Raw genomic sequence first — 27,848 nt, 5'->3', positions numbered from 1 at the left:
TCTAACACGAGAGAAGCTTAATTTAAATCTCAGGAGGTTAAGACACATGGCAGATGGAATGGAAAGTCTAACATATATAGAATCCGAGCCCCACAGGAGAGGAGAGGAGGCAATATTTTAAGAGTGAATAGTTAACAATTTTCACAGACACATACTATAAAACTAGGCAAAGATATTCAATTCTTCTTTTGTCAACCAGAGAGAAAATGCAAATCACTACAAAGAATAAATAATTAGCCTTACAGCAGACTTCTCAGTTGCAACCATAAAAGCCAGAGAACAATGGAATAAAAGTTTCAGTATGCTGAGAGAAAAATAACTGTGTTTAATGAAACTACCTTTCAAAGAAAAGGAAAAAATAAAAAAAACTTCAGAAAATAATTTGAGCTGGTTGATTTCTAAAGGAAATTCTAAAGGATGTAGTTCAGGAAGAAAAAAAATTATCCTGGATAGAAAATCTAAGATACCAGAACAAATGATGAGCACAGATACTGTAGGTCAATCTAAAAAAGTTGACTTACAAGACAATAATAATAATGGATAATTTGAGGTTTTGAAAAAGATGGAACCATAATACTGATGATATCTTAGCAGTAGGGAGTAGGAGTTTCAAAATTCTGTTTAGGGAGAGGGTAAAGATATATAGAGTCAGCCCTCCCTTTCTGTGGGCTCTGCATCTGCAGATTCAACCAAGTGCAGATCAAAAATACTCAAAAACAGGCCGGGCATGGCGGCTTACACCTGTAATCCCAGCACTTTGGGAGGCTGAGGTGGGCAGATCACTTGAGGTCAGGAGATTGAGACCAGCCTGGCCAACATGGTGAAACCCTGTCTTTGCTAAAAAAAATACAAAAATTAGCCAGGCGTGGTGGTGCAGGCCTGTTGTCCCAGCTACTCAGGAGACTGAGACAGGAGAATCGCTTGAACCCAGGAGGTGGAGATTGCAGTGAGCCAAGATCACACCACTGCACTCCAGCCTGGGTGTCAGAGTGAGACTCTGTCTCAAAAAAAAAAAAAAAAAAAAAAAAAAAATTCAAAACCAAAAATGAATTAAAAACAAGAAAACAATTTTAAAAATACAAATAAAAAGAATACATTACAACAACTATTTACATAGCATTTACATCATATTAGGTATTATAAGTCATCTATAAATAATTTAAAGTGTAGGAGGATGCACCTACGTTATATGCAAATGTTACGGCATTTTACATAAAGAACTTAAGTATCTGCATATCTTGGTATCCACAGGGGTTCCTGGAACCAACCCCCCAAAGAAACCAAGGGACAACCACATTAACTTTAGAATCTGTTAAGTGTACATATTAAATCGTCTAAATTAACTACTGGAAGATAGACATTGAGAGTGGTAAAATCTCCAAATAATAGAGGTGGAAAAATGGAAGGAGAAAAAAAATGTTTTCAATGAAGCATGAAAAAAGCAAATAACTGAAAAATAAATACACTGTGACTCCATTTATATTAGGTTGAAAAGCTCACAATGCTAAACATTTGGAGATTAATATATAGCAATAAATGAAGCAAAGAAATAATGGACAAAATATTCAGCATAGGCATCATATCTGTTAAAGAGAGAAGGTTACAATGGAGAGAAGCACACAGGTGAGGGATTTAGGATTTGGTGCTATTCCCACTTAAGCTTTATTTATGCCCTTCACATATGTATATATATATATGGTAAATATTCAATATTTAATATTAAAAATAACTTAATATTGTTGCTCTGCAGCTTCTCACACATTACTGCTATAGCATTCATTCAAAATTGGTCAATGTCCTTTGGAGGCAGGGCAGGTTACCACCTAGAACAACAACAGAGTCACTAATGAGTTTTCAATTTCCATGCTGGCTGTCTTGTGTCCCTGAAGTATGGTTCTCAGCCTTGGCTGATGCCCAGGTCCCACCTAGAGCGAGTTTGGTTAATTTATTTGGGCTACATCAAGCAGTGGTATGGCTGAAAATATTCTCAGTTGATTCTAATATGTAGCCAGATTTGAGACTCTGGGCTAGAAAGTCAGTAGTCTTGCAAGCCAGGAATGGCAGAAATATAAAAAGTGACTCTCACATTCTAGAAACTCCCTCTATATTCAGAGCAATACTTGGAGATCTGAACATAGAGTTTTATAGACCTATTCTAGAGGGGATATAGGATAGGTCCTATGAAAGTCCCTGCCAGACAGGAAAGAGAAGGAAAGAGCTTTTTCTAGACTACAGTTGGGAAGAGGTACAGAAGAACTGGAGGAACTGTCCTTAATCCCTCTTTGGCAACCCACACGCCAGAGAGTCTGAGAAGGTAGCTGAAAGCAGGATGTCCTGTACCCCAGTTTCTGTTGGAGAGTCTATCAGTTACCCTGTGCCTGCATAATGTAGCCACAGCTAAACAGAAATGGTATGTGTAGAGAGAGGTCTAAGGATGGTGATTCCCAGCCTCACCAAGTTCCAGTGAGGAATGGTGGGGATCAGGAGTTCTACCACATTCTAGTGTGGGATTTGGAGCATACAGGTAGAGCAACCCTCATATATGGCTGGAGGAGTGGAAACTAGATCAGCCTTCCAGAGAGCCATCAGCCCCACCTAGTTAAATAAAGTGCACATGCACCCTCCAGCCTAACAGCTCCACTGCTGAAAGATACTGCACAAGTTCATAAGGATCCAGTGAAAGGAACTCAATGATTAATTGTGGGCAATCTGAGTATCTATGACTTGGGGAGTCAATCAGTGAAATTAGGCCGATACACCCAGTGGAGTACTGTGCAGCAGTTGGAAATAACAGAGCCACACACAGTATGCGTCTAACTGTATGGTGCTTAGTGAGATAAGGAAACACAAATGATATTTAAAGCACCTCACTGTTCATGTAAACATAGGTAAGTATGGGGTAAGGGGAGTAGATTCTGCGAAGATATCTGCAGGGGCAGCAACATCATTTTAAAATCTCTCCAAATCTCCAAATAAGAACAGGCAGTGCAACTAAAGAACAAAACCCGAAGTCCATGGACTAGGTTTACAACAAAACTAGTCATGTGGTATCCTCATGAGCCTTGCTATGGTCTATGTCCATCAAAATTCGTATGTTGACATTTAATCACCAATGCGATGGTATTAACAGAAGGGGTCTTTAGGAGATGATTAAGTGGTGAGGGTGGAGGCCTCATAGATGGAATTAGACCCCTTATGAAGGAGGAGGTTCATTCTCTTCTACCTTTATGTGGTAAGGGAACACAGCATTCAAGGTGCCATCTTTGAAGTAGGGACTGAGCCCTCAGAGATACCAAACCTGCCTAAGCCTTGATCTTGGACTTTCCAGCCTCCAGAACCGTAAGGCAATAAATTTCTGTTCTTTATAAATTATCCAGTTGGCGTGGCGGCTCACGCCTATAATCCCAACACTCTGGGAGGCTGAGGCAGGCGGATTGCCTGAAGTCAGGAATTCGACACCAGCCTGGCCAACATGGCAAAAACGCGTCTCTACTAAAAATACAAAAATTAGCTGGGTGTGGTGGCACATGCCTGTAATCCCAGCTACTCGAGAGGCTGAGGCAGGAGAATCACTTGAACCCGGGAGATGGAGGTTGCAGTGACATGAGATCACGCCACTGCACTCCAACCTGGGCGACAGAGTGAGACTCCATCTCAAAAATAAATAAACATAAATAAATAAAATAAATTATCCAGTCTCAGGTATTTTGCTATAACAGCTCAAATGGGCTGAGAAAACCCCAAATAATAATGGTGGTGGGAATAAACCACTAACACAAGACCTTCATGATACCAGTGTCTACCCAGGAGAAAGAAGAAATAAACAACAAGGGTGGCTAATGGATCCAAGAGCAGTCAACAGAATTCACTGGAAAGCAGGAGACCAACTGAGAGTAGCCGCGAAAACTCAGGAGAGTTCTGCCCTCCCCAACCCTGGGTGAGTGCAAGGGGCCCACCGTAAGACCCCCCAGGGCCACCTGCCACCACTGTGAGTGAAATCCAAATTGAGCAAAATACAGGCAAATAGAGGAAAGAAAGAGAAAGTTTAGACCCATGGGGAAGGGACAGAGCCTGGAGACTCCAGAAAGCAAGCTGCCCTATTTGTGAACACCACATAAAAACAACAGAAGCAGCAGCACCATGGAGTTAAAAATGCTTCCCTGGCCCTCGTTTTACTGGAAAAACTCAAGAAAACTAATTTCATGTAAAAATTAGCCACAGAAAACATCAAGGTCAAATCACATACATCATCATCATGTGAAAAAGAAAGGAGCAGAACAACTTCCCTGTGGGTGATATATACACAATGCATATGTAAGAACCCTTTCAACGGATACACATGAAGCCTATCGGAATGGCTGCTTATTAGAGAGGAAAGGGAATGAAAATGAAGGAGAATAAGTAAATTAATAAGGAACAGCCTGTGTCTTCTGACGATAATAAGCCATGGGTGTGGGCAGGGGAGAGATGGCCAATAAACTCAACTCTCAGCACTTAGGACTTCTTAAGAGGTAGAAATAATTTAAACGGTCCAGCTCCCCAAGGGGCCACCAAGAAAAGAGGCAAGACTCGGCTGGGTGCAGTGGCTCACACCTGTAATCCCAGCACTTTGGGAGGCTGAGGTGGGCAGATTACGAGGTCAGGAGATTGAGACCAGCCTGACCAACATGGTGAAACCCCGTCTCTACTAAAAATACAAAAATTAGCCAGGCCTCGTGGTGCGTGCCTGTAATCCCAGCTATATAGCAAAGAGACCCCAGGAGGAGTCAAGGTAGGGTCAGGTAATGTTTAGGGGATGATTAGTGCAGAGAAGGGGACCCTCAGACCCCCGCTGTACTGGAGATCAGACCATCCTTCCACCAGCTGTGGACCATCAGCAGTAGATGTGCTAAAACAGGACACAGCTCAGAGATGAGCCACTGACCAGGGCCTTTCTTTGGCATCCTCCCAAGGCTGTGAGCTTTCCCTGTACCCAGACAACATTTGACGAAGGGAAATGACATTGGAGAGACCCATCAAGCAAGGAGAAGCAGGACGCTGAGCTTAAAATGATTGAATATTTGCTAGAAAACCACAGTTAAACTGAGACTCTTACACAAGACATAGGATTATCTTTAATTGGAAATTTTAAGTTATTTATTTTTAGTCATCAACAGGAAATGTAGGTCCAAAGTAAGATGAGATCACTTATAAAAACAAGTAAATAAGAAGCTCCATCTGTTGCACTTCCTCCTAGAAAAAAATTTAAGTCTGAGGGAGATGTAGATAAAAATACAGACATAGTTTCCCAACACTGCTGACATTTTGCCTGTCCCGGGGGCTGCCTTGTGCACTGCAGGATGTTTAGCAGCATTTCTGGCCTTTACCCACTAGATGCCAAAAGCACGTCCCGGTTATGATAATCAAATGTGTCCTCAGGTACTGTCAAATGTCCCCTGGTAGCACAGTCACCCTGTTGAGAATCACTTACATGGACATGACCAGAAATCTCTTTAATAGATTGACAACTGAATAAAAAGAAAAGTTGTAGAACAAGAAAACTATAGTGTGTGGTATAATTTATGCAAGAAACATGGCTTCCATAAGAGTTTATTTTAAAATTATCAAAATTTTGCAAACACAAGATCTATGAGAACAAGAATTTTGTGGGGTTTTTTTCCCCTACTACATTTTCATGTCTAGAACAGTGTCTGGAACGTAGACCTTCAATAAAGAGTGTTGAATAAATCACTCAGTAATTAAAATTACAATCTGATAACTAGCATTTATGGAATCCTAGCATTATGTTAACCACTGTGCTGAGAGTGTGATAAGCACTAGCTCACTCAATCCTCATAACAATCCTTTGAGATAGATACTTTTATTCTCCCCATTTTTGTAAAGTGGAAAATAAGGCTAAGAGAGATTGAGTTACTTGCCAAGGTCTCGTAGCTAATAAATGGCAGAGCTGGGATGGGGTGCAGCATTTTTTTTAAATCAGTCATATTCACAAGGCTTGTACTCTTATTAGACTGTAAGCAACCTGTCCTCCCCATACCCACATCCAGATTCCACATCCAGAGCCTTTGTACTGATCCATTCTCACACTACTATAAAGACTACCTGAGAATGGGTAACTTATGAAGAAAAGAGGTTTAATTGACTCACAATTCCACAGGCTGTACAGGAAGCATGGCCATTTTCCATGACCTTCACGGCTGGGAGGCCTCAGGAAACTTACAATCATGGCGGAAGGGTGAAGGGGAAGCAAGCACATCTCACATGGGGGCAGGAGAGAGTGAAAACGAAGATGCCACACATTTTTAAACAACCAGATCTCATGAGAACTCACTCATTATCATGAGAACAGCAAGGGGGAACCATCCCCATGATCCAATCACCTTCTACCAGGTCCCTCTCCCAACACTGGGAATTACAATTCAACATGAGATTTGGGTGGGAACACAGAGCCCAACGATATCAGCCTTCCATACATGATGTCCTGGAGAATGTGTGGGCAAGGTGTGGATTTGTATAACCTGCTCCTGCCACAAAGCCTACTGAAGTCTCTCAGCAGACTGCTGTTTTGGATGAGCCAAGATAGCACTTCCAAGCCCTGACCAATTTTAAGACTGACCACAGTTCAAGAAGCAATGCCCAAAGAAGCCTGATGTGGAGGGTAAGGAGTGGCTGCAAACATCTGCAAAACAGAAGTGTGCCCAGACTCCAGGACAGGGTCTTTTCAGTTTGGGTAAATCCATCCCCAAGGACTAAGAGATGAAGTATACTATCCTGTTGAAAGCTGGTGCTAAAGCCAAACAAAGCAGTTTCCAATCATCTCTCTGCCACTACGGCCTGATCTTGAACATGTAAACCTCTCTTAAGCAGTCAGATGGAACTGCATTAGTATCACCCACAGTTACTGGCCATATTAAGTGAAACAATCTCAGGTGGATAATGGATGATAGGACCACAGTGGCTGCTGCAGCCAGGCCTTGGCCTAAGCCACAAAGTCCAAAGTCAGTGGCAGAAGTGAACAGAGTTATAATTAAGGGAAATGAGGCAGAAGCCCAGCATTTAGATTGGGGGCCTCGATGGAGACTTCAGGAGAGACGCATTTGGGCCCATCTGCAGGTGTCCAGAGCTCCCCCGGGCCCAAGCACCTGAGGCTGCCATACTGACCATAGCACTCCCAGTTGGGCCTCTACAGAATAGGACAGGGCTGTGACACAGGGACAGAGATCCTTCAGGGTAGCTACCCTCTCTCCCATGGTTACAGGTTGCAGTGAGTAAAGATGAGAAGGCAGGGAACGCAGAAGAGCAGAGGAACACTGGCCTGACAAGTCCAGGCTTGCTTTCACCCTTCCTGTGCCAGCACTGACTATCACAGGCAGGCCACTGCAGCCCCGGTGGCCCCATCAGCGCCTAACTCCTCTTTCACTGTGCCCTGAGCACAAATCCCGGTGCATCTTTCCTGACACCTCCCCTATTTGTCTCCCCGGATTCCATACAGACGTTCTCAGAGAGCGCCAACAACTTCACGTCCACTATTACAATATTTACTTCATCAGCACTAATCAGCAGCACCCTGGAAAAGGAAAGGCATTGTAAGTATACTTTCAGAAAACACTCTGCAATAATAGAGCCATAAATCCATAAGTTAGCAAATCCTCAAAGCCAACCCAGAATTCTGTCCCCAGCCCCTCCACCTCCATTCCATTCCCTGAAATTATTAGCTCAGAATTGAACCTGAGTAACCAAATGAGCTCTTTTTATTTCTCAGTTAGGACTTCACCCTCAAAAGAAAGAAATGCAGGCAGGCCAGCCACGACGTTTCACTTTTTATGGATCTCAATTTATCTCACGTGCATATTTCTTAAAGCTTTCACCGCAGCTACACCTCAATGGCTGACAACACCTCCATTACCACTTAGCTATTTCTCATTCATTTTTGTGACTTTCCTTTCTTACCGCCATACTTTCCAGACGATATCATTAAGGAGGCTGGAATTATTAAGCTCTTCATTCTCAACAGTATCTCAAAGCGTCCTAAAGCCACAGAGATTATGATGAATGAGCTCAAATGCCTTCATTTTTTTATAACGCCAAATGAAATTTAACCATGGCTAACTGCTGAGACAAGGGTTTCACTAGATGAGCTTCTTGGTCCCAGATATATTTATGCACAAGAAGCAATATCCATGCCTATGAATGTCTGCTCCAAGCTGACCCGCCAGGTTCTAATCACCAATGCTGCTGTTCATGAGAGAATGGTATCACCCAGGAAAATGACTTCTGAAACTGGCTACAGCAAGATCCTGTATAATACTGACCTCCATTGGATGTATAAATTGATGGCATGATTGTTTAATGTCAGTCTCACTGACTAGACTGACAGCTTCGCTAGAACAGAAGCCAGGTAATTTTTCCCTCTGTGGTGGACATAGATTGGTCTTGCCTGCCCAGTATCATTCAGTGGCTGTCTTCTGGCAAGGGAACTGTGACCTTTTGGGAAGCCACATACTCTCAGTCTATGCAGTTCCAATAGGGTGTTCTCCATCTACCTACTCTAGGCATGACCATACGACCCAGGGCTAGCTAATCAAGGCAGATCACCTGCCTGACCACAGTGATTGGTCCAGAAGTGAACATGTGACCAACCCAGACCCAACAAGGCAGACTATTGGGACTAGTACTGGGGCTGTTGAGACAAAAGCAGTCCCTTTCTTCTGCTGGATTTGAGCCTGGGAGAATGCAGGCATGCAACCTCAGGCTTGGGAACGAAAACAACATAGAAAACAACAGAGCTGAGAGATGGGGAGAGGCTGGTTGCCGAAAAGCCTAAGCTCCCTGGATCAAGCAAAGCCTGAAGCTAGACCTATCTGTGGGTTTTTCCGTCTTATGAGCTGAAAATTCCCTTTCAGGTTACATCAGTTTGAATTTTTTGTTGTTGTTTCTCACAAGTGAATGTGAGTTCCATGAGGGCAGGGAAGGCATCAGTTTTGTTCATTACCACACACCCTGTACTTGGCACTCAACACAAGCTTGACAGTAATAATCAACAAATTATTTACATGCCTTTACTCAGTGAGTCTGCCTTCTCTTGCCCCTGTCTAGGTAACAACAATCTGAAACACTCAATTCCCTGTTTTGCCCTAATTATTGCATAAGGACTTTGCAGACTGTATAGGAACTCAGATGGCACTCTTCAGCAATTCTATGAGGGTGGCACCGGCCTCAGGAGGAGCAGACACTTTCCTGGTTAGCAGTAAGGCAGGGCAGTGTTGGCTCCACAGCCCAGAGACAGCTGGGCACCTCCTAAAGAAAATGGCCACCTCTCCATCCTCAAGGAGACCGCCTGGACTAAAAAAGAACTGATTCCCCAGAGCACCGTGTGCCCTGGAACAGCTACTGAACCTTCCCCTCAGCTGTGAGATGGCAGCAAGGCTGCACTGCATCACGGGTAAGAGCATGGATTCTGAACCCAGATCACCTGGGTTTGAATCCCACCTCCCCCACTTACTAAAAACATAACCATGGGCAACTGACTTCACCTCTCTGTGCCTCAGCTTCCTCATTTGTGAAATGGGGCTAATGCTAGTAGCAAGTGCCTGGTGATGTCACATAGGATTAAATAAATGAACATATGAGAAATGTTTAGAAGAGCGTCAGCATACTGTAAGCACTATGTACATAATGGCCACCATTGTTACCCAGTCCAGAGAGTAGTTTGGGAAGTAAGTGGAATACTGGATGTTCAAGGTTTACTTGACACAAGGCCAGTGCAAAGTAAGTGTTCCCAAATTACTAGTTAAAACACAAAAAGCCAGTGTGATCCCACAGGTGAGGCTAACCACCACATCCCATAGATACCAGTCAATGTACACCTGACAAGAAGTAAAAAGTCCGATGTCCTCTGCCCAGGGATGCCACTGATCCAAAAGGTACTTTCGTGGACCAGACAGACACAGCCCCATACAGGATGTGGGGCTTGGAAGCAGAGTGGACACTGGAACTACAGACAGCTGATAGGAAAGGGTTAAAATCTCAGGAACGCCATTACAATCTACGCTTTCCTAAAGCAAAAATAGCTTCATTCTTCTTTGTAGTCTCTTCTTGAGACTAGATAGCCAGCACACACTTGAAAAAAAAGGAAGGAAAATACTCCTTTATTTTTTAGTTGGAACCGCTAAAGCAAGAACTTAACAGGAAAGTGGGTCAGCTGACCTACTTTTTCTTCTCCTCTAGAAAGTTTTGCATTTGAGATCAGAGTTGGTAGAAAATTTCCATTCTAAATTCTGCCCAAGAGAGGAAAATTAGCAATCTCGCTTGCCATGATGGATTGTGACATGCTAACCAACCTTCCAAATGGCCCCTGCGTTACACCTAATGACTTTTTAAAAATGTTTCAAGATGGGTATCATACTCATAATAGAAGAAAATTCAGACTTGCACTGTTTTTTGGAAGGCTAAATCATTGTCATCTTTCTTTTGTGCACAGGTCTTTTTCTTTATTTCTGAGTTTTAGCAGTGACATAACTTTGTATGCCATAAAGAGATGAACGACCTTGCATGTGCCTCGGTTCCTGATGTGCCACGTTTGTCTATTCCATATAACAAACCAAAGCATGTATTGCATGACACCATGTTCTAAACACTTAAAAATGTTGATACATTTAATCCTCACAACACCACAAAATAATAACTGGGTGTTATTATTTTCTCCACTCCTGGTGTCTTCAGCAATTCCTTGCTAAACGTGAATTTTAGTGCCTGAGTCCACACTGCCAAGATCCCGAAAACTCTATCTTAACTCCCACCTCTCAACAGATTCCAAATCTTCACCAGCATTTCCTGTCTTCCCACTAATCCTAGAAGCCAAGAACAGGGGTTTGGACTGGCACACTCTCTCCCTCTTAGCTCCAGAAATTCTAGTTCCTGGGAGTAATCCCAAAGACCAAACAGGGCATTCCCAGATTTTCCCTCAAGCTGGGTCAGGAAACCAGTGCCAGCTCTGATTGCCAAGGTCAGGAATGAGGAGAGGTGAGATTTAAAATAAAGAACCCAGGCCGAGCCTAAAAGAAGTTCACCAAATATATAGTAAGGGATTGTAAATGCACAGAGGGCACTTTTCTGTCCCAGTTTCCATCCCTGGATGGCAGTATATGCAAAGACACAGCCAGAATGGAATAGGTAAAACTAAGAGCCAGAAACCCTGTTTCTCATCCCAGCTTCCCTGCTGACTGCTGGACAAATGTGGGATAGTTTCTCAAGCTCTCTGGTCCTCAGTGGGGTCACCTGTGAAGGGCTAACCACAACCAGCTCATGCAGTAATTGGCAGTGCCATGGGATGCAGGACTGCGTGGCAGCATCATGCCCGAGGATGGCAAAGGTCAGCAGCAGCCAGCCTGTCCAACCCCTTCGTACTCCGTGCAGCTCAGAGAGGTGACCTCCCTCCCAGTGCATGCAGTCAGAGGGGCCAAGCCCCCAACTCCATTCCCACTCAGCTACTGCCTCCCAGGACACAGTCCTTTCCACCTCTCTGGGGGCTGCCTCCCTGCAGGACAGCCAGTGGGTTTGCCCCTCATCCACAGGGCTCCTGGGAGGGTTATCCAGGAGGGGATCATCATTGCTTACACCTCAGTTTCTACACCATGAACACATCAACAGAGAAATGAGCAAGGTGAAGTCCAACAGTCACAGGGTGGAGAATATCCTCAGTCCTCAGTCCACAGACTCCCAGGCACCCACCCTGTGGCCAGCCCCAGGCCCTGGCCAACCTTTCCAACGTTCATGACAACCTGAGCAAACTTCAGTGGCTTGGCAGGGGCAGGGCCAGCAGTCGTGGAGCAATGTCAGCAGTGTTTGCCCTTAGAACCACACTGCACGGCAGAGGCCAGGAGCAGAGGGTATAAAGGCCCTCCACTCCCCATTCTGGGGGCAGTCCCCATCAAGACTGCCCAATAGCAAGCTGCAGCCATCAAAAATGTTCTTTCTTCTACTAAAGTGAAATGTGTTTCTTCAGAATCCCCATCCATCCCCAGTGATATGGTTTGGATATCTGTCCCCCGCAAATCTCATGTTGAAACGTGATCCCCAGTGTTGGAGGTGGGGCCTGGTGAGAGATGTTTGGGTCATGGGGGCAGATTCCTCATGGCCTGGTGCAGTCCTGACCACAGTGAGTGAGTTCTCATGAGATGCGGTTGTTTAAAAGTGTGTGGCCCCTACCACTACCCACCTTCCTCCCACTCTTGCCACGTGACGTGCCTGCTCCAACTTCGCCTTCTGCCATGAGTAAAAGCTCCCTGAGGCCTCCCCAGAAGCCAAGCAGATGCCGGTGCTACTTCCTGTGCAGCCTGCAGAACTGTGAGTCCATTAAACCACCTTTCTTTATACATTACCCAGCCTCGGGTATTTGTTTACAGCAACACAAAAACCACCTCACACACCTAGAGCCCAGTTCTGACCTTCTCAGTAATCCCCCTTTCTCAACACAGAGCTCCAGAGACTGAGCGGGTGGTTCTGTTCCTCTACCCATTCCTCCCCACAGCTTCTCCTTTCCAAGATAAACATTCCCGAAGTAATCATTAAAATGACTTCTGTGATTTATATTTCCTTCCCTTCCCTCAAACACAGCAATGTTTTGTTTGTGTGCTGTCATCCGAACAGCAATCCGGACGAGTCTGAAGATGTGGGGCCCATTCTAGACCCCAGCAGCTCTGTGACCTTCAGCATTCTTCTCTGAATAGATTCTGAGGTCGCAGTGGAAGCAGGTGGGAAGAAGTGTCCATTCTACTTTGGAACTCTCGCATCTCACAGGAAAGCTGCCCCTCACTGCTGGGATCCCTGAACTGTCTACATGGCTAGGGAGTGCCTCCTCCCAGGTGGGGTCCCCCCTTTGTGCTTGCTCCTGAAGAAGCATGCCACTAACACCCCACAGAGGATAGCCAAAGGCCCACCTAAGCCCAGGTGAGGCCACATGTGAGATCTACTCCCAGCACCTGAGCAGGGTCACATGGAGATAATTTACCAATGCCAACGACATCACCCACCGGGTAGTCCCATTCTGTGCCAAGCCTTCCTAAGGGCAAGCAGCAAGGCAGCCAATAGGTTGTCGCCCAGACAATAAATCATAGACCACATTGTGACTGTTTTTGTAGAAGTAAAGCTCAGGAAGAGAAATGGGTTCTGACTGAGCCAATGTTCTGACAGAGAACATTCTTAATAATTGTAGATACATGTCAAATTTCGAAAATAGATTTTTTCCCCCAAAGCCAAGCTTGTATGTACTGGCACTTCTCGCAAGTAGTTATAACTACAAATCTCTCTCACAATTCCTGGAACATAACAATGAACAAAGGAGAAACAAGGAGTTACCATCACTCTTTGTAACCCAGGAGACTTTACCTAGAACCCTGTGGTCCCAGAGAAAAGCCTGTTGCCAGTGCCCTCTCACTCTGCCCTCTGAGCCCATTTCCCCAAACCTGATTTCCCAAAGGAGGTAGAGCCTCTGGTGGTTGACCCCAGACCCCAGGAAACATCAGGAAACACACTGGCGTGGCTTTTTATGGTGGACAAAGCACTGCTGTTGGCTCAGTCTTCCTAAGTGTCCTGTGAAGTAGATGTTACAACGCCAGTTTCACAGATGGGGAATTTAAAGGACACATCCAAGGACACAGAGCTGCTAAGTTCTAGAATGGACCCCATATCTTCAGATTCTCTGTCTACTTGCTGTTTGGATAACACTGGCACAAATCCACATGTGTTTGAGGAAAGGGAAGGAAATCATCCGAGTAGTCATGTTTAACCTGCATCTGAAATCTAACTAAATTAACTAAGACTCTTCTATCCAGGAAAGAAAAGACTTGTATTGGGATTCTGACAGATTACATTATTGGCTCAAATTCTTCTTCCCTCCCTGTTGCCACACCCTTTGACATAGGACTCTGCAGTTCCTTGTAAGAAAAAGACAGAATATATTTTCCCATTCCTCAGTTCTGTGAGGTATTAAGGCAAAGCGACAAGGTGCTGGCTCTAAGACTAGGGCTCAAGAGCCTGGCATGCTTCCAATTGCTCTCTGATGTCTGTCCTGTCACCATGAGAAGAGCACGCCTGAGCTGGCCCACTGGTCCCAGGAAGAGCGTAAGAGTTCCATGGTACAGAGATGCCCCAGCTGAGATGCCCAACCAAGCCCAGCAAGAGCCAGGTCCCCTGCCAACTTGCAGCAAAAACTCCTTAACCATTAGACTGGTGCAGGCCACCTGCCCCTGTAGGAATTGGTACAGAGGAACTCCTAACCCCTCCATCAGGGAATTCCTATATTGAAAGAGAAGTTGGAACACACTCACTGTTCCAGACTTCGGGATTTTACGAGTGAGTAAAGTTGGAAAAAAAAAAAAAAAAAGCAGCGGTGGGGGAGGTCCTGGGTTGCTAACTTTTTGCTTTTTCAAGCAAAGGCAATATATAAAATTAACCATGACTTACTATCACCATCAATTCATAAAAGATAGGACATTTTAACACTAAAACTGAGGAAAGGATATAATCTTAGAATATGACACAATCCTTTCTAAGCAAAGTTACTTGGCCACCCTCCATATGTGAGCCTTTTTCTTTCCTTCTGTCACAGATCAATGAAAATTCTGTCACCAAATAGCTCCAGCCTGTGTAACAGCAACTTTTCTGCACGCTTTATGGTAGAACTGTCAGAAGAACATGAAATTAGCTACATAAATTATGAGACTTAAATCTTGGTTCTGTTGGTTCTGTGACAACATAAAAGTTACCTTAAAAAAAAAAAGTCAAAGAAGAAAACAAAGCTAAAAATAAATTTGAGCACCTTGGTCGTACCTTCTCCACTGGCTACCAAAGGCAGTTGGAGCACCCGGCACAGCTGCCCACCCTCACCCACGTGCCACTCCTGAGTGACACTCCGCAGCTCCCTAAGATGCCAGTGCTGCTCTTCCGTGACCATAGTAACGTCTGAATAAAAAGCACAGTGGTGACTTAAATGGAAGCTCTACCGGGGCTACAGGGACACATAACTGGGATAGAAGGGAGAGGCAGAGAATCCCCAGCACCAGCTCCAGGGACACATGGCTCAGTCAGCCATGAGTGCTGTCTTCTCTCTGAGCCCTAAAGAGCCAGTCCAACCTTCTTCCAGATGTGTGGTGACCTGGGAGAAGAAAGAGGTCTGAAAGTGGACGGTGGTCACAACAGACTAGATTATCCTTCAAAACTATCCACTGTAACATGGACGCCACTTTGGCTCCGGCTAACAGAATGTGAGCAACAACCTCACGTCAGTGCCCTACAAAAGCTTTAGGAGCCAATGTGTGGTTCTCCAAGTCCCTCATTTCCCTCTGTCGTGAGATCATCACCGTTTTCTTTTTTCCTTTTTTTTTTTTTTTTTTTTGAGACGGAGTCTCACTCTTATTGCCCAGGCTGGAGTGCAATGTTGCAATCTCGGCTCACTGCAACCTCTGCCTCCCAGATTCAAGCAATTCTCCTGCCTCAGCCTCCTGAGTACCTGGGATTACAGGGGTCTGCCACCACGCCCAGCTAATTTTTTTTATATTTTAGTAGAGATAAGGTTTCACCACGTTACCCAGGCTGGTTTCAAACTCCTGACCTCAAGTGATCCTCCCGCCTCAGCCTCCCAAAGTGCTAGGATTACAGGCATGAGCCACCGCACCCGACCAACCATCAGCATTTTCAATAGAGGCAGCTCCTTCAGGCTGAGGCCCAGACTAAAGTCTGTAACCAACTCCTAAAGGGCATGTAACATGGGTAAGAAATAAACCTTGACTGGTGGGGGTCACTGAGATTTCAGAAGCATTTGTGACCGAGGCATATCCAATCTGACCTACGTGACATGGATGCTATTCACTGGGTTGGAGAGCTCAACAGCAGTGGCAACAGGGGAAGGTGGCGAGCTCGTCTTGGAGGTATTTCTGTACTTGGTCCCTGGGGGAGAGGCAGGGGTGTGGGTTGAATACAGAGATGCCTAAGACATAAGGTCCCTGACCTCACCAAGCCTAAGACCGGCTGGGAAGGCTAGCCTGACCCTCACATGTGTGGCTCTAGCTTTTCAATGCAGAGAAGCAAGGGCTGTTCTTTGGAACTGGAAAGCGTGGGATCTAATCCCAACCCAGACATTTTCTTCCCACCTTCATCCATTCTTCCCATGGATACTTACTAAGCCAGGGACCGGGAAAACAAACAAGGTCCTTAACCTCACAGGCTCACATTCAGGTGGGAGGATAGACAATAAGAAAATCTGATAAATACCAACTGGGCACACTCTCTCCAGGAAATGAGCAGGGTGAGCTGAGGGACACTGGGGAAGGCTGATGTAGGTAAGAAAGTTCAGGAAAGGCCTTTCTGAGGAGGGGGATGTTTGAGATGGAAAATGAGAATGTGTCAGCCATGCAAAGAGCTGCCGAAGAACAGAAAACGTGAGTAGAGCCACAGCAAGCACAAAGCGTCTGAGACGGGAAAGAGGATGGCTTGTTTGAGGAACAGAAAAAAGGCCAGAGTTTTGGAAACAAGGTGGGCAAGGAGGGGCTTTCAGGGAGCCACCCTGCCCTAACAGTCTATGTTTAGGTGATGCTGACCTCTTCATTCAGCCATCTGTCATCTAATCAACAAGCACGGATCCGGAGCCTATAGTGTGACAGGCTGTGGCCAGGATCCGGGGATGGGGGTCCTGCACACCAGGAACTCATGCAACTCTCAGGGCTCACTGTCTTATGACCACAAAGAAGATGCCGCTGAGGAGCCCTTGATGGCTACGGAGGCTGCGAGGTGACGGCAGTGGGCAAGAGCCATGGTCATCCCTTCCCAGAAGAACTGGGAGTGCTCGTTCAGCATCCCTGGGGCCTGCAGCCTCCTGGACTCCCGCTGGGAGATATCGGGGGCAGAATGGAGATTGCATGAAGTCCTCTGTCCCCTGATTATAACAGTCCTTCAGCACCCCTCCCCAACCCGAGAGAGAGGCAAGGATGTGGAAATCATCTGGCACAGGGCCCAGAAAAATGGTCCTACCATGGAACCAGGGGGCGATGAACTTGGTGTTCCTCTCGAAGCCAGCTCCGCGAGGCAGCTGCTCCTCCTTAAACCAGCGGACGATGACATCTCTGGAGACTGGGCGCAGCGGGCGCTCCCAGGTCCTGCTGAAGAGAGAGAAAGTGGGGAGGGCAGAAGATTAAGGAGGGAGAAAGGGCAGAGGGAGAGGAAAGAAGAGGGGAAGGAAGGAAAGAGGAAGGGGAGAGGAAGGTAAAAGGAGGAGGAGGAAGGGGGGTGGAAGAAGGGGCAGGAGAGAGCCATGAGAGAATGAATAAGCACGGTGCCCACATCCATGCCTACAAAGAGGATTAAAACAGCCCAAGTACTTGAAGGCATTTTGCAGATTATAATGTACCACCTGTTATTGTTTATTTAAAAGAAAACTGTTACCGATTGCTTCAAAAAACAGCCACACAGTTGGGAATGAAAAGAGGCTAGGAGGGGGTGTCTGAGGGAAAGAAAAGGCACATTTTCCCTCGAGCATGGCCAGGGCATAAATACCAGCATGGATGAAGGAGGCTCCTGATGGAAAGTAACTGAGTGTGTCCCATCCCCTTCTCTCCCTCAGAAAGAATTCTGGGTCTTATCCCCTCCTTACCTCTCCCTCCCCGCCCTCTGAGGGGATGCCTGCCTTTGCCACAACTCCTGTGCTTTTGTAAGGCAGAACCAGGACAGTGAACAGAGAGAGAAACCGGAGAACCTCAATTTGCTCTGGAAATGGCTGAGATTCCCTGCCCAGAAAATAAAAAGTATATGACAGAGGAAACGGAGGCAGAAGGAAACAAAACTGCACATTGGTTACTATGGATGGAATGGATGAGGGACTGAAGGCATGGAGGGCAGGAAGAGGGGCACGGGAAGAGTTCAGACGAGGGAGTAGATACGTTTTAAAGTTCTCACAGGTGGGCCAAGATGGTCACTGTTTTCGTGTCTGAACTGCGGTTCCCAGATGCGTACACAGACTGTGGCGAAGTGAGACCCCACTGCACTCGGGCTACACTGAAAGCATAGTAAGAGCTGGCAGCACACGACACGTGACAGGCACCCACAACTATGTGGTGAAGTACAATGCAGTAACACCACGGTGCATGAAATCATGGCACAAAAGTACAGCATCTGGGCCAGGCGCGGTGGCTCACACCCGTAACCCCAGCACTTTGAGAGGTCGAGACCAGTCTGGCCTGGTCTACTCCCTCGTCTAAATTCTTCCCGTGCCCCTCCTCCTCCTGCCCTCCATGCCCTCAGTCCCTTACCCATTCCATCCGTAGTTACCAATGTGCTGTTTTGTTTCCTTCCGCCTCTGTTTCCTGTGTCATACTTTTTATTTGCTGGGCAGGGAATCTCAGCCATTTCCAGAGCAAATTGAGGTTCTCCGGTTTCTCTCTCTGTTCACTGTCCTGGTGCTGCCTTACAAAAGTGCAGGAGTGGCGGTGAAACCCCATCTCTACTAAAAATACAAAAATTAGCCGGGCGTGGTGGGAGACACCTGTAATCCCAGCTACTCCAGAGGCTGAGGCAGGGGAATCGCTTGAACCCAGGAGGCAGTGAGCTGAGATCGTGCCACTGCACTCCAGCCTGGGCAACAGAGTGAGACTCTGTCTCAAAATAATAATAATAATAATAATAATAATATAGCATCTGAGGAACAAGGCAACAGCCCACCTTGAACAACCACAGCCTCTTCGCCATTTCCAACTGAGTGACAGGGGCCTGGTAAATTCTTATTTTGTTGTTGTTATCCACCTAATAGTACTGGCATTTAGAATTCACGGTTATCCTTGTTTTTTATAAAATCAATGTCAGCTGTCCTCTCATGTGATCTCCGTATTTGCCCTGTACCCACACTTTGACACTGTGCTCAGCGTACCTCCTTACAAGCCCAGAATAAATCCACAGGGCATTTCTTTACTCGCCCTAAACTGAATACACTCACACATGCACACGCATGCACACACACAGTAGCAGACACTGTAGATTTGAGAAAAGATGTCAGAAGGACAGAGGGTGAGGTTACATCGCAGCTTACAGCCGTCATCGGTAGAGTTGGCCTCCACACCCTGTCTTCCCACTCACTGCCACTCTGGACTTTCCTTTACCCTCTACAGCCCTACAGCCAGCCAGCCTATGTTCCCAGTCCTCACACTCTTCCTTCTCAGTAAGTTCAAATGTCTTTCTTCTTCATTAACCAGTGCAGGGCAGCCTGCTTCACCCAGCCTCTTCCTCCACATTTGCATCCCCCAAAAAATAGCTGTGCTTGGTGGGGAAAAACTCCTCCAGTTTCTAGGACTCGCTTTCCTTAGAAGGCAATAGGAAGTTATATATAACAGCAAAAAACAAATTCACACACTCTTGTCCCTCTGTTTCTAAGCAGTCGATTTGAATTCGTTTCTAAGCAGGGAATCTGACTCCCCCAGAACATAAATGCTACATTTATATACCTTAAAATTTTGATCATTCTATATAAATTAGATAGTTTGCACTTCTTCTTTTTTCTTTTTCAGCTGATCTATGGCGTTTCCCCTGTTATAAAGCCTTCAAAGAAGTCACTTTTAGTTCCACAAAACATTCCAATGAATTGACTTAACCCAAATTCACTTTAAACAATTACATTGCTTCTGACTTTTTGCCATTATTAATAATGCTATGATAATCATCTTTGCACTTTTTCCAATTTGCAGATAATTTCCTTAGCATAGATTCTAGCAGTGAAATTACTAGCCAAAGTCATACCAGCAGTAAAGAGTAGGGCCTGGGTAAAAAGATATGTGAACAGCTTGTGTATTGGTCCACAAGAGCTGACTGTTAAATTTTCAGGAATTTTCTAAGCCAGTTAAACATAGCCATCATTAAAAGTTAAATGTAATAGGCCAGGCACAGTGACTCATGCCTGTAATCCCAGCACTTTGGAAGGCTGAGGTGGGCAGATCACCTGAGGTCAGGAGTTCGAGACCAGCCTGGTCAACATGGTCAAACCCTGTCTCTACTAAAAATACAAAAAATTAGCCAGGTGTGATGGTGCGCACCTGCAATCCCAGCTACTTGGGAGGCTGACGCAGGAGAATCACTTGAACCTGGGAGGCAGAGATTGCAGTGAGCTGGGATCAGACCGCCACTGCACTCCAGCCTGGGTGACAGAGCAAGACTCGGTCTCAAATTTTGTTTAAAAAAATTTAAATCTAATAAATATACAATTAAATAAATTTTATTAAAATAAGGATAATAAATACTCAAAACTCAAAACAAAAAAAGCATATAAATACTAGATGTGTACTCTAGGAGGCCACTTGGCCCAAAGCCTCACTCCTGAATCTGAACCTGTCCTCCCATCAGCGGCACGCATCTGCCCTCAGCACAGACAGACGAGGTGTGCTGGCAGGCACCAGAGAGGTGAGAGCAGTGAGGCCATAGGGACCCATCCCATGGGGCCGCCACAGGAGAGAGGCTGGTAGGAGGACCTTCTCACTGCCTGGGCCTGCTGCCCTGTGTGCACAGCTGCTTGTCCCCTTTGAGGCTCACTCGGGAGTGAGGCCACTGCTCTCCTATTGGCTGCACACAGCCAGCCCAGACCCAGGCTGCACCATGGTCCATGTGGCTCCATCAAATGGGCCTGAGGGAAAATTTCTAGGTTTGTTTTAAAAAGCATAGATGGGGAGAAGGCTTTTCTAACTATGCCCTCAAATTTAGAAAATATAAAAGAGGCCAGGAGCAGTGGCTCACACCTATAATCCCAGCACTTTGGGAGGCCAAGGCAGGTGGGTCACCTGAGGTCAGGAGTTTGAGACCAGCCTGACCAATATGGTGAAACCCTGTCTCTACTAAAAATACAAAAATTAGCCGGGCATGGTGGTGCGTGCCTGTAATCCCAGCTACTCAGGAGGCTGAGGCAGGAGAATCGCTTGAACCTGGGAGGCAGAGGTTGCAGTGACCCAAGATGGCGCCATTGCACTCCAGTCTGGGAGACAGAGTGAGACTCTGTCTCAAAAAAAAAGAAAATATACAAGAAAATTTGACCTTGTAACAATCAAGAATTCCTGCATGACAAAAAATTTCATCATGAAAATCAAAAAATAAGTGCCAAACTGAGAAAATATGTTTATCACAGACAAAAGAATCCTCTTCCCTAATCTTACGTAAGAAGTTATTAGATATCAATAAGGAAAAGACAACACAATAAAAAGATAATTTACAACACACTGTGCAGTAGAATACTATGCACCTGTAAAAAAAAAAAAAAAAAAAAAAACCCTAAATAGATAATGTAAGAATTGATACGAAAAGCCTTCCTAAAAACTAGTTAAATGAGGGAAAGCAATCAAAGTATAGAACTCCATGCATAAAATGCCAATTTTTCTCCAAAAAAAAAAAAAAAGGAGGAATAAGGCCTTTCATGATGGTAACTGCAAAAATAAAGTGAGCGGATACATAAAAAACTAAGAACAGTAGTGACCTCTGGAAGACGGGGGAACAGAGTAGATGGAGGGGGAGAGGGAGTCAGCCATTTCTCAGTACACCTTTTTAAACCTTCTGGTTTGGGAATCTTATACTTGACAAGAAAGGAAACGGTGAGAAGGTGGGAGGGAAGAAATGAAGACATCACCAACTGTCCCTACACTGTAGGCAGAGGGAAAATAAAGTTATGAGTAACCCCAAACCCCAATTAAAGCAAAACTCAGACACCCCTTCATTATCTGGGGGTGACTGGACTCTTCTGCAGATTACTGAGGTTAAGGGAGCCGGCAGGTGCTCACCACCCAGCCTCTGGCCCTCCTGGGGACAGTGGTTGTTCAGCAATGATCTGGGGACCGGAGCACCCAAGAGGAGAGAGGCCAAACCTTGGGGCTGGCCTAAGGTGGGGGCGGGTAGAGGGAAGAGAGGCTCCCTGCAACCTCTTAACCTTTGGTCCTGGCAATTTCGGACAGTCATCTAAGTGCCCTTGCAAACCCTTAGGGGACACAAATGTGTGTGAGGACCCGCCTGCATCCAACCATGCTAAACTGCAAACCTACTATTCCACTTAGAGAAAAACCGGCTTGCCTGGGACTCAGAGTCATCAAGCCCTGTGTCCAGGCTGCCCGGCCATGCTTCACCCATCTGAGGGCTCATTACAAGTTCTTAGCCTGGGGCCCTTAGAGTCTCAAACTGTATGCAAACATTCTAGGTCTTTATATCTGCAAATTTGAGGGGGAAGAAGGTACACAGCTTTCTTCAGATTCTCAAAGGAATCCTTGACGTTAAAAAGGTCAAAGCTCCTAGGGGTGCGATGGCTCAGGCCTGTAATCCCAGTACTTTGGGAGGCCAAGGCGACCGGATCACGAGGTCAGGAGATCGAGACCATCCCGGTTAACACGGTGAAACCCCGTCTCCACTAAAAAATACAAAAAAAATTAGCCGGGCGTGGTGGCGGGCACCTGTAGTCCCAGCTACTCCGTAGGCTGAGGCAGGAGAATGGCGTGAACCTGGGAGGCAGAGGTTGCAGTGAGCCGAGATTGCAACATTGCACTCCAGCCTGGGCGACAGAGCAAGAGTCCGTCTCAAAAAAAAAAAAAAGGTCAAAGCTCTCAGAACTCCAAAGTTATTACAAATCTCCAACTCCCACACCTCTCCTCCCTCTCCTACCCCAGACTAGGGCTGAGGTCCAGAGGGGAAATGCTAGCCCCAAACTACACAGCAAATCTGGGGCAGAACCGGGACTGGGACCCCGGTGCCCCATGCCCTAATCCAAGGCCCTTGCCCCAACCACGCCAACGCGGAGCCTCGACCCACCTGACCGGCAGGGCGAGGGGCTGCGGCGGACCCGGCCCGGGGAGGTGGTGGTAGAGTCTTGCCTCCTGCTCATGGCTCTGGCCGAGCTCCCGGAACATGGAGCTGAGGCCGGCGACCGTGCCCTTCTGGATAGCACGGAGCGAGTGGCGTCGGTACTCGTCTCGGGCGCGCTGGGCTCGGCGGCTCCTCTCCTCATCAGCCGCCTTTGACCGGCGCACTGGAAACAGGAAGACAGCGCGTTAGCCCAGATCCGCAGCCCAGGCAGTGCACTAGGCCAGCTGGGACAGGATGTATTCGGTTGGTGCAAAAGTAATTGCAATGTAGTGGCAAAAAATCGCGGTGACTTTTGCACCAACCTAATAGTCCAAGAACCTGAGGATTCACCTGGCTGCAAGGAAGCTCAGAACCCAGAATCACAGGCAGGCCCCACCCAGCCCTAGCAGCAGCCCTAGAGCAAGCCTGTCCCTACAGAGGTAAAGATACCCTGACAGTTTAGGGTTGTCTAGTTGTTCCTGTGACGCCATTCTAGAATGGCCAAGCCACCTTGGAGTGGAAATTTCCATCTCCCTGTGTATTTCTTCCTGGGAGTGTCCTGCTCAGAGCAGCTCCTCAAATCCTCTGCCCACTCAGCTCACCTGTCAAGGTGGCCAGCATCTCCAGACACCACCACCGTCACCCTCATTGACAGTGCCAAGCCCTGGGTTTGGTGCCTTCCCTGCATTATTTAAGGGACTTCCCCCAACCACCCAGGGAGGGCACATCACTATTTCTGCTTTATGGGTGAGGAAACCAGCCTCTGAGAGGTTATTACTTGCCCAAAGTAAATCAGCTAATAAGGAGCAGAACCTGGACAGAAACCCAGGTGTGCCCGGCTCTAAAACCCACACAGTTCTTTCCCCCCTCCATGGCCCCATCACTCAAGCAGCTACCTTCGATTTAAAACCCTGTGTATCTGACACCAGAGCTCTTTCCTACTAAAAAACAAAGAAGCATTGAAAGACCATCTGGCCCAACCTCCTCATGTTATTCATGTGGAAACTGAGGCCCAAGGAAGGACAGCAATTGGCCCAACTGGGTAAGCGGACCAGGCCAGGAACCATCCTTCCTCCTACTGCAAGATGAGTTGTTGGAAACACTAGTGTCCCAGTTCTGGAGCCCTTTCTTGGTTTCCCATGACCTTGACAGCTGGTAGGTGAGTGTATGGGTGGGGAGGGGGAAGAGGATCTTTTGATAACTCCAACAGCTTACAAGACTCCAAGACACCCAGCTCTCTAGCCCTCTGTATTCACATATACATGTATTAATATAAGTATATATATTCATTTTCTTGAGATAAAGTCTCATTCTGTTACCCAGGCTGGAGTGCAGTGGTGCGATCACAGCTCACTGCAACCTCGACCTCCTAGGCTCAAGCAATCCTCCCACCTCAGCCTCCTGAGTAGCTGAGACTACAGGTGTGCGCCACTATGCCCATCTAATTTTTTAAATTTTTTGTAGAGACAGGGCTTCACTATATTACCCAGCCTAGTCTTGAACTCTTGTTCCCACCTCGGCCTCCCCAAAGTACTGGGGTTATAAGAGTGAACCACCATGCACGACCTCTTCCATCTTTTTGTGCTCCTCAAGGAAGGGTCCTGTCTCAGCCAAGTGGCCTTGAAAAGACATCTGTGCTTCTAAATCTCAAAGGGAGGTCTGGGACCAGGAAAATGTGGGACAGGGAACAAAACCCATTACAGGCAAATTCTGGAATTAAAACCAATTATTTTGTAGTCTCATTGCATCTTGGCAGGCCCCTATCTGCCTCTAAAATCCAACTATTTTGCAAAAACCTCTTGCTGGCTTTGTTCTTCTAATTGTACCAGGCTAATGCCCCAGCCCCAGTGGGTCACCTTCTCTTCTCAGAGTAAAATCTTAGTCTGTTTCTACTCCAATGCCACTCAACACATGCATAGCAGGCACCTACCAAGAACTGCGCTGTTAGTATTCACAGGATAAAGGTCAGTTGCCCTGTTCCTGAAAGAAAGCATTTCTACTTCACAAGTTGTCAAAGAACGCTTTCTGGGAACAGAACATCTCCCAGATCTGAGGAAGGCAGCATGAAGTCTGTCCCTCAGAAGGTATTTATGGAAGTGGCCCCATGGGTGTCCCATGCAGAATATCCACTAGGCTGTGAACTCCACGAGGGCAGGTGGAGAGTCTGCTTTGGTCTATTCATTGCTGTATTCTAGTAACACGGTCGGCAGGTGATACATATTTTTGTATGACTGATGGAACTCAATTAAGTATTTAGCGCTGCACTAGGCCCTGAGTTGGATACAGAGATAATAGTGAAGGAAATCCTTCTTTCAAGGCACTCAGAGGCAAGCTGGGAAAATAAGACCAACAAATATCTCTAGCATAATGAGGAAAGTAGTGAGCAGCATTTAAAAAAGAGACCAGTGAAGTACTGTCAGAGTTTAGGGGCAGCAGCAGCCTCGCATGCTACTAGGGAGCCAGCAGACATCATAGGAAATAATTTGACTGGGTGTGGGAAGATCAATAAGAGTTTTCCAGAGAAAGAAAAGGGAGGAGGCCGTTCCAGAGAGAAAACTGAGGTTTCAGTGGTTTGTCACTCCTTATGTTACAAGACTCCAAGACACCCCTCCCTCTGGCCTTCCATTTTTTTGTGTTCTTCAAGGAAGGGTCTTGTGTCTGCCAAGTGGCCCTGAGAAGACATCCATATGTTGTGGCTTCTGAAACTCAAAAGGGAGGTCTGTGAGTTCCAGACCCTAAGAACACCATGATACCTGCCTTGTATTGTGACGAAAGGCTCCAACAAGGTCAGGGGGCCCCCGGGGTTGGGCTTTGCAGACATTTGACTGCAAACTAAAAACTAGAAGCTCGTGCCCTACAAGGACCATGACTTTTGGAAGATTACAGCCCCTGAGAGACAGTGACATTCAGTGACAGACAGGCAGGCAGGTTGCAGAAGGAAATTCTATGCAGACTAGGGAGCCGGGTTTTTGGAATTCAGACAGGTGGGGCCCTGAGCCATTTGTCACACAAAGACTAAACCCATTCTCCTAAAGCCCAGCTCTAATCTTACCACTTTCTTCCTCAAAAGCCTTCAGTGGCTCCCACTGCACACAGAATAAAATACAAACACCTTGGCCCGGCAGGTAAGACCCTGAGAAGTGCCCTGCCTACTTTCCTTACTTTCTCAGCTCAGTGGGCTCCTTCCCCAGCACACACAAACACACACACACATCCCCCCACACATCATTCTGCACTGTAGCTCCACCACACTCCCACCAAGCTACAAGCCTGCCTCTGTGCAGCCGTGTTCACCAACTCAGACCAACCGGGTCAGCTCAGAGATCTCAGGCCCACCCTACTCCCCTGCCCAGACCGAAAAAGCTCAGTGTCCTACAGAATTCAGATGATCCAGTTACATCCTGCAGAAAAACTCCATGCTTCAAAGCAACATTAATTTATAGTAATCCCTTGTGTGAATAGAACAATGTCCCTGAAAATTAATGAATAATCCTATAATATGGGGACAGGCATCAGTAAAGATTTGAATTGTAGGTGAATGTGAATGTATTTAAATTCTGCTCCGTGTGATCTTGGGCAACCTGAATTACCTTATCTACACCTTCTTTCCTTGCCTATAAAGTGGGGGCCTGACTGAGTTGCTCTGAGACGTACATGGGACAGTACATAGCAGGCTTGAAAAGCCCTGGCATGGGCTAGGTTTATTAAATATTGTCTGTTATTGTCGTGTTTGCTGTGAGATAAAGAGGCTGAAATGGCGCCTTTAGAAAGAGTCCGTCCCTGGGTGGAGGTGGGGAAGTGATGTGAGAGCGGAGGGGATGTGTGGAGTCACAGGCTCCTGTCAGAAAAAGGAAAAAACAAGTACGAGTAGGAAAAGCCTCAGACCCCTGGGGAGGGAAAACAGGCAGCCGAGGTGCTGAAGGGAATCACACAGGCCTTTTGTGACTCGGCCTACTGGAGCCATGGTCCCTTGGTGGAAGAATGGGCTTGGCACTCAAGATGAGGTAAGCAAAGTTCGACCACAGCTAAACTTGGGCCTAGAGATAGGGCTCTCTCAACCCTTATCTGAGGCTTCTGAGGTCGGCAGCCAACCACTCCTGTGGTCCTGAACCCTGCGAGCAATGCCTGATGGCTGCCAACAGTGACCCCCTGTGGCCTCCAGGAGCCACTGCAGGAGTTCCTTAAGACCAGAGCACTTCACACCCCTATGAATGTTGTAATGACCGAGCTTGGGGAATCATAAAGCCCCCAGAGATTCCTGGGCAATTCAAGAGGAAAGAGGACCCTAAGCAGGACACGAATCGGCCACATGGGAGCTCAGGCTAGCATTATTCCAAGTTATAATACCAAAAATATGTGCCACCTAGAGTTTAAGGAGCACTTCAAGCCAGCTATGTCCAAGGAGAAACTGCACGATGTCCCATTCCCATGAAGGGATAGAGAAAGCCTTTCGTCTGTCTTCTCCTTCAGCTGTCCTCCCAGCCCAAAATTCTGCTGTGCCCACTCCACTCCCAGTCCAGACTCTACCCCTATAAGCCCCTTCCAGCTCTACCTGTCTCAAGCCTACAGCAGTTTAGTATCACTGACCCCGACTCTGGTGCACACTCTAAGAGGAAAGGGAATGGAACCCACATCACTGGACCCCAAGCTGGGCCTGAGCCCACATTTCCCACTCCGCTCTGTCAACAACCTGGCAAGAAGCGAGACAACCAGTGTGCAGATTGTTGGTTAAAGGCCACAACCAGAATGACACAGGTCAAGGAGGCAGAGGTGAACACAAGTCCCTCTAATGACTCCAAAATCCTGCTTAATCTAACCTAGTATCCTATCCAAAATCCTCCAAAATCTAACCTAGTAACTGCAGCAATGACAAATGTCCAGTTTTTACAAATAATATCATTTCTCAAGTCAGGCTGGCTCATCTCTAAATCTCTGGGCAACTAGATGTTATCTAACTCCACACTCCTACAAGTTCACAGTTGAAAAACTATGAAATGAATTTCTCT

At 46.5% G+C, this 27,848-nt stretch overlaps 1 protein-coding gene across 2 annotated transcripts in view; it reads right to left on the bottom strand.

Moving 5' to 3' along the window:
* The window catches only part of LOC105465935 (SH2 domain containing 4B), a 112,708-nt gene that overhangs the window by 21,258 nt on the left and 63,602 nt on the right, over positions 1-27,848 (bottom strand). The window contains exons 5-6 of one of the 2 annotated variants that reach the window (XM_011714572.3): positions 22,810-23,026; positions 17,026-17,150 (exon numbers count right to left, since the gene is read on the bottom strand). In XM_011714572.3, coding sequence (XP_011712874.1) covers positions 17,026-17,150; positions 22,810-23,026 — 342 coding nt within the window. Of the gene's footprint in view, positions 1-17,025; positions 17,154-22,809; positions 23,027-27,848 lie in introns of both variants that reach the window. The other variant, XM_071069817.1, reaches the window with a different exon arrangement.

Source organism: Macaca nemestrina, chromosome 9 (assembly GCF_043159975.1).
Source record: "Macaca nemestrina isolate mMacNem1 chromosome 9, mMacNem.hap1, whole genome shotgun sequence".
Classification (NCBI taxonomy): domain Eukaryota; kingdom Metazoa; phylum Chordata; class Mammalia; order Primates; family Cercopithecidae; genus Macaca; species Macaca nemestrina.
Note: the sequence above shows the minus strand (reverse complement) of the source record. Positions and strands in the feature narration are given on the sequence as shown.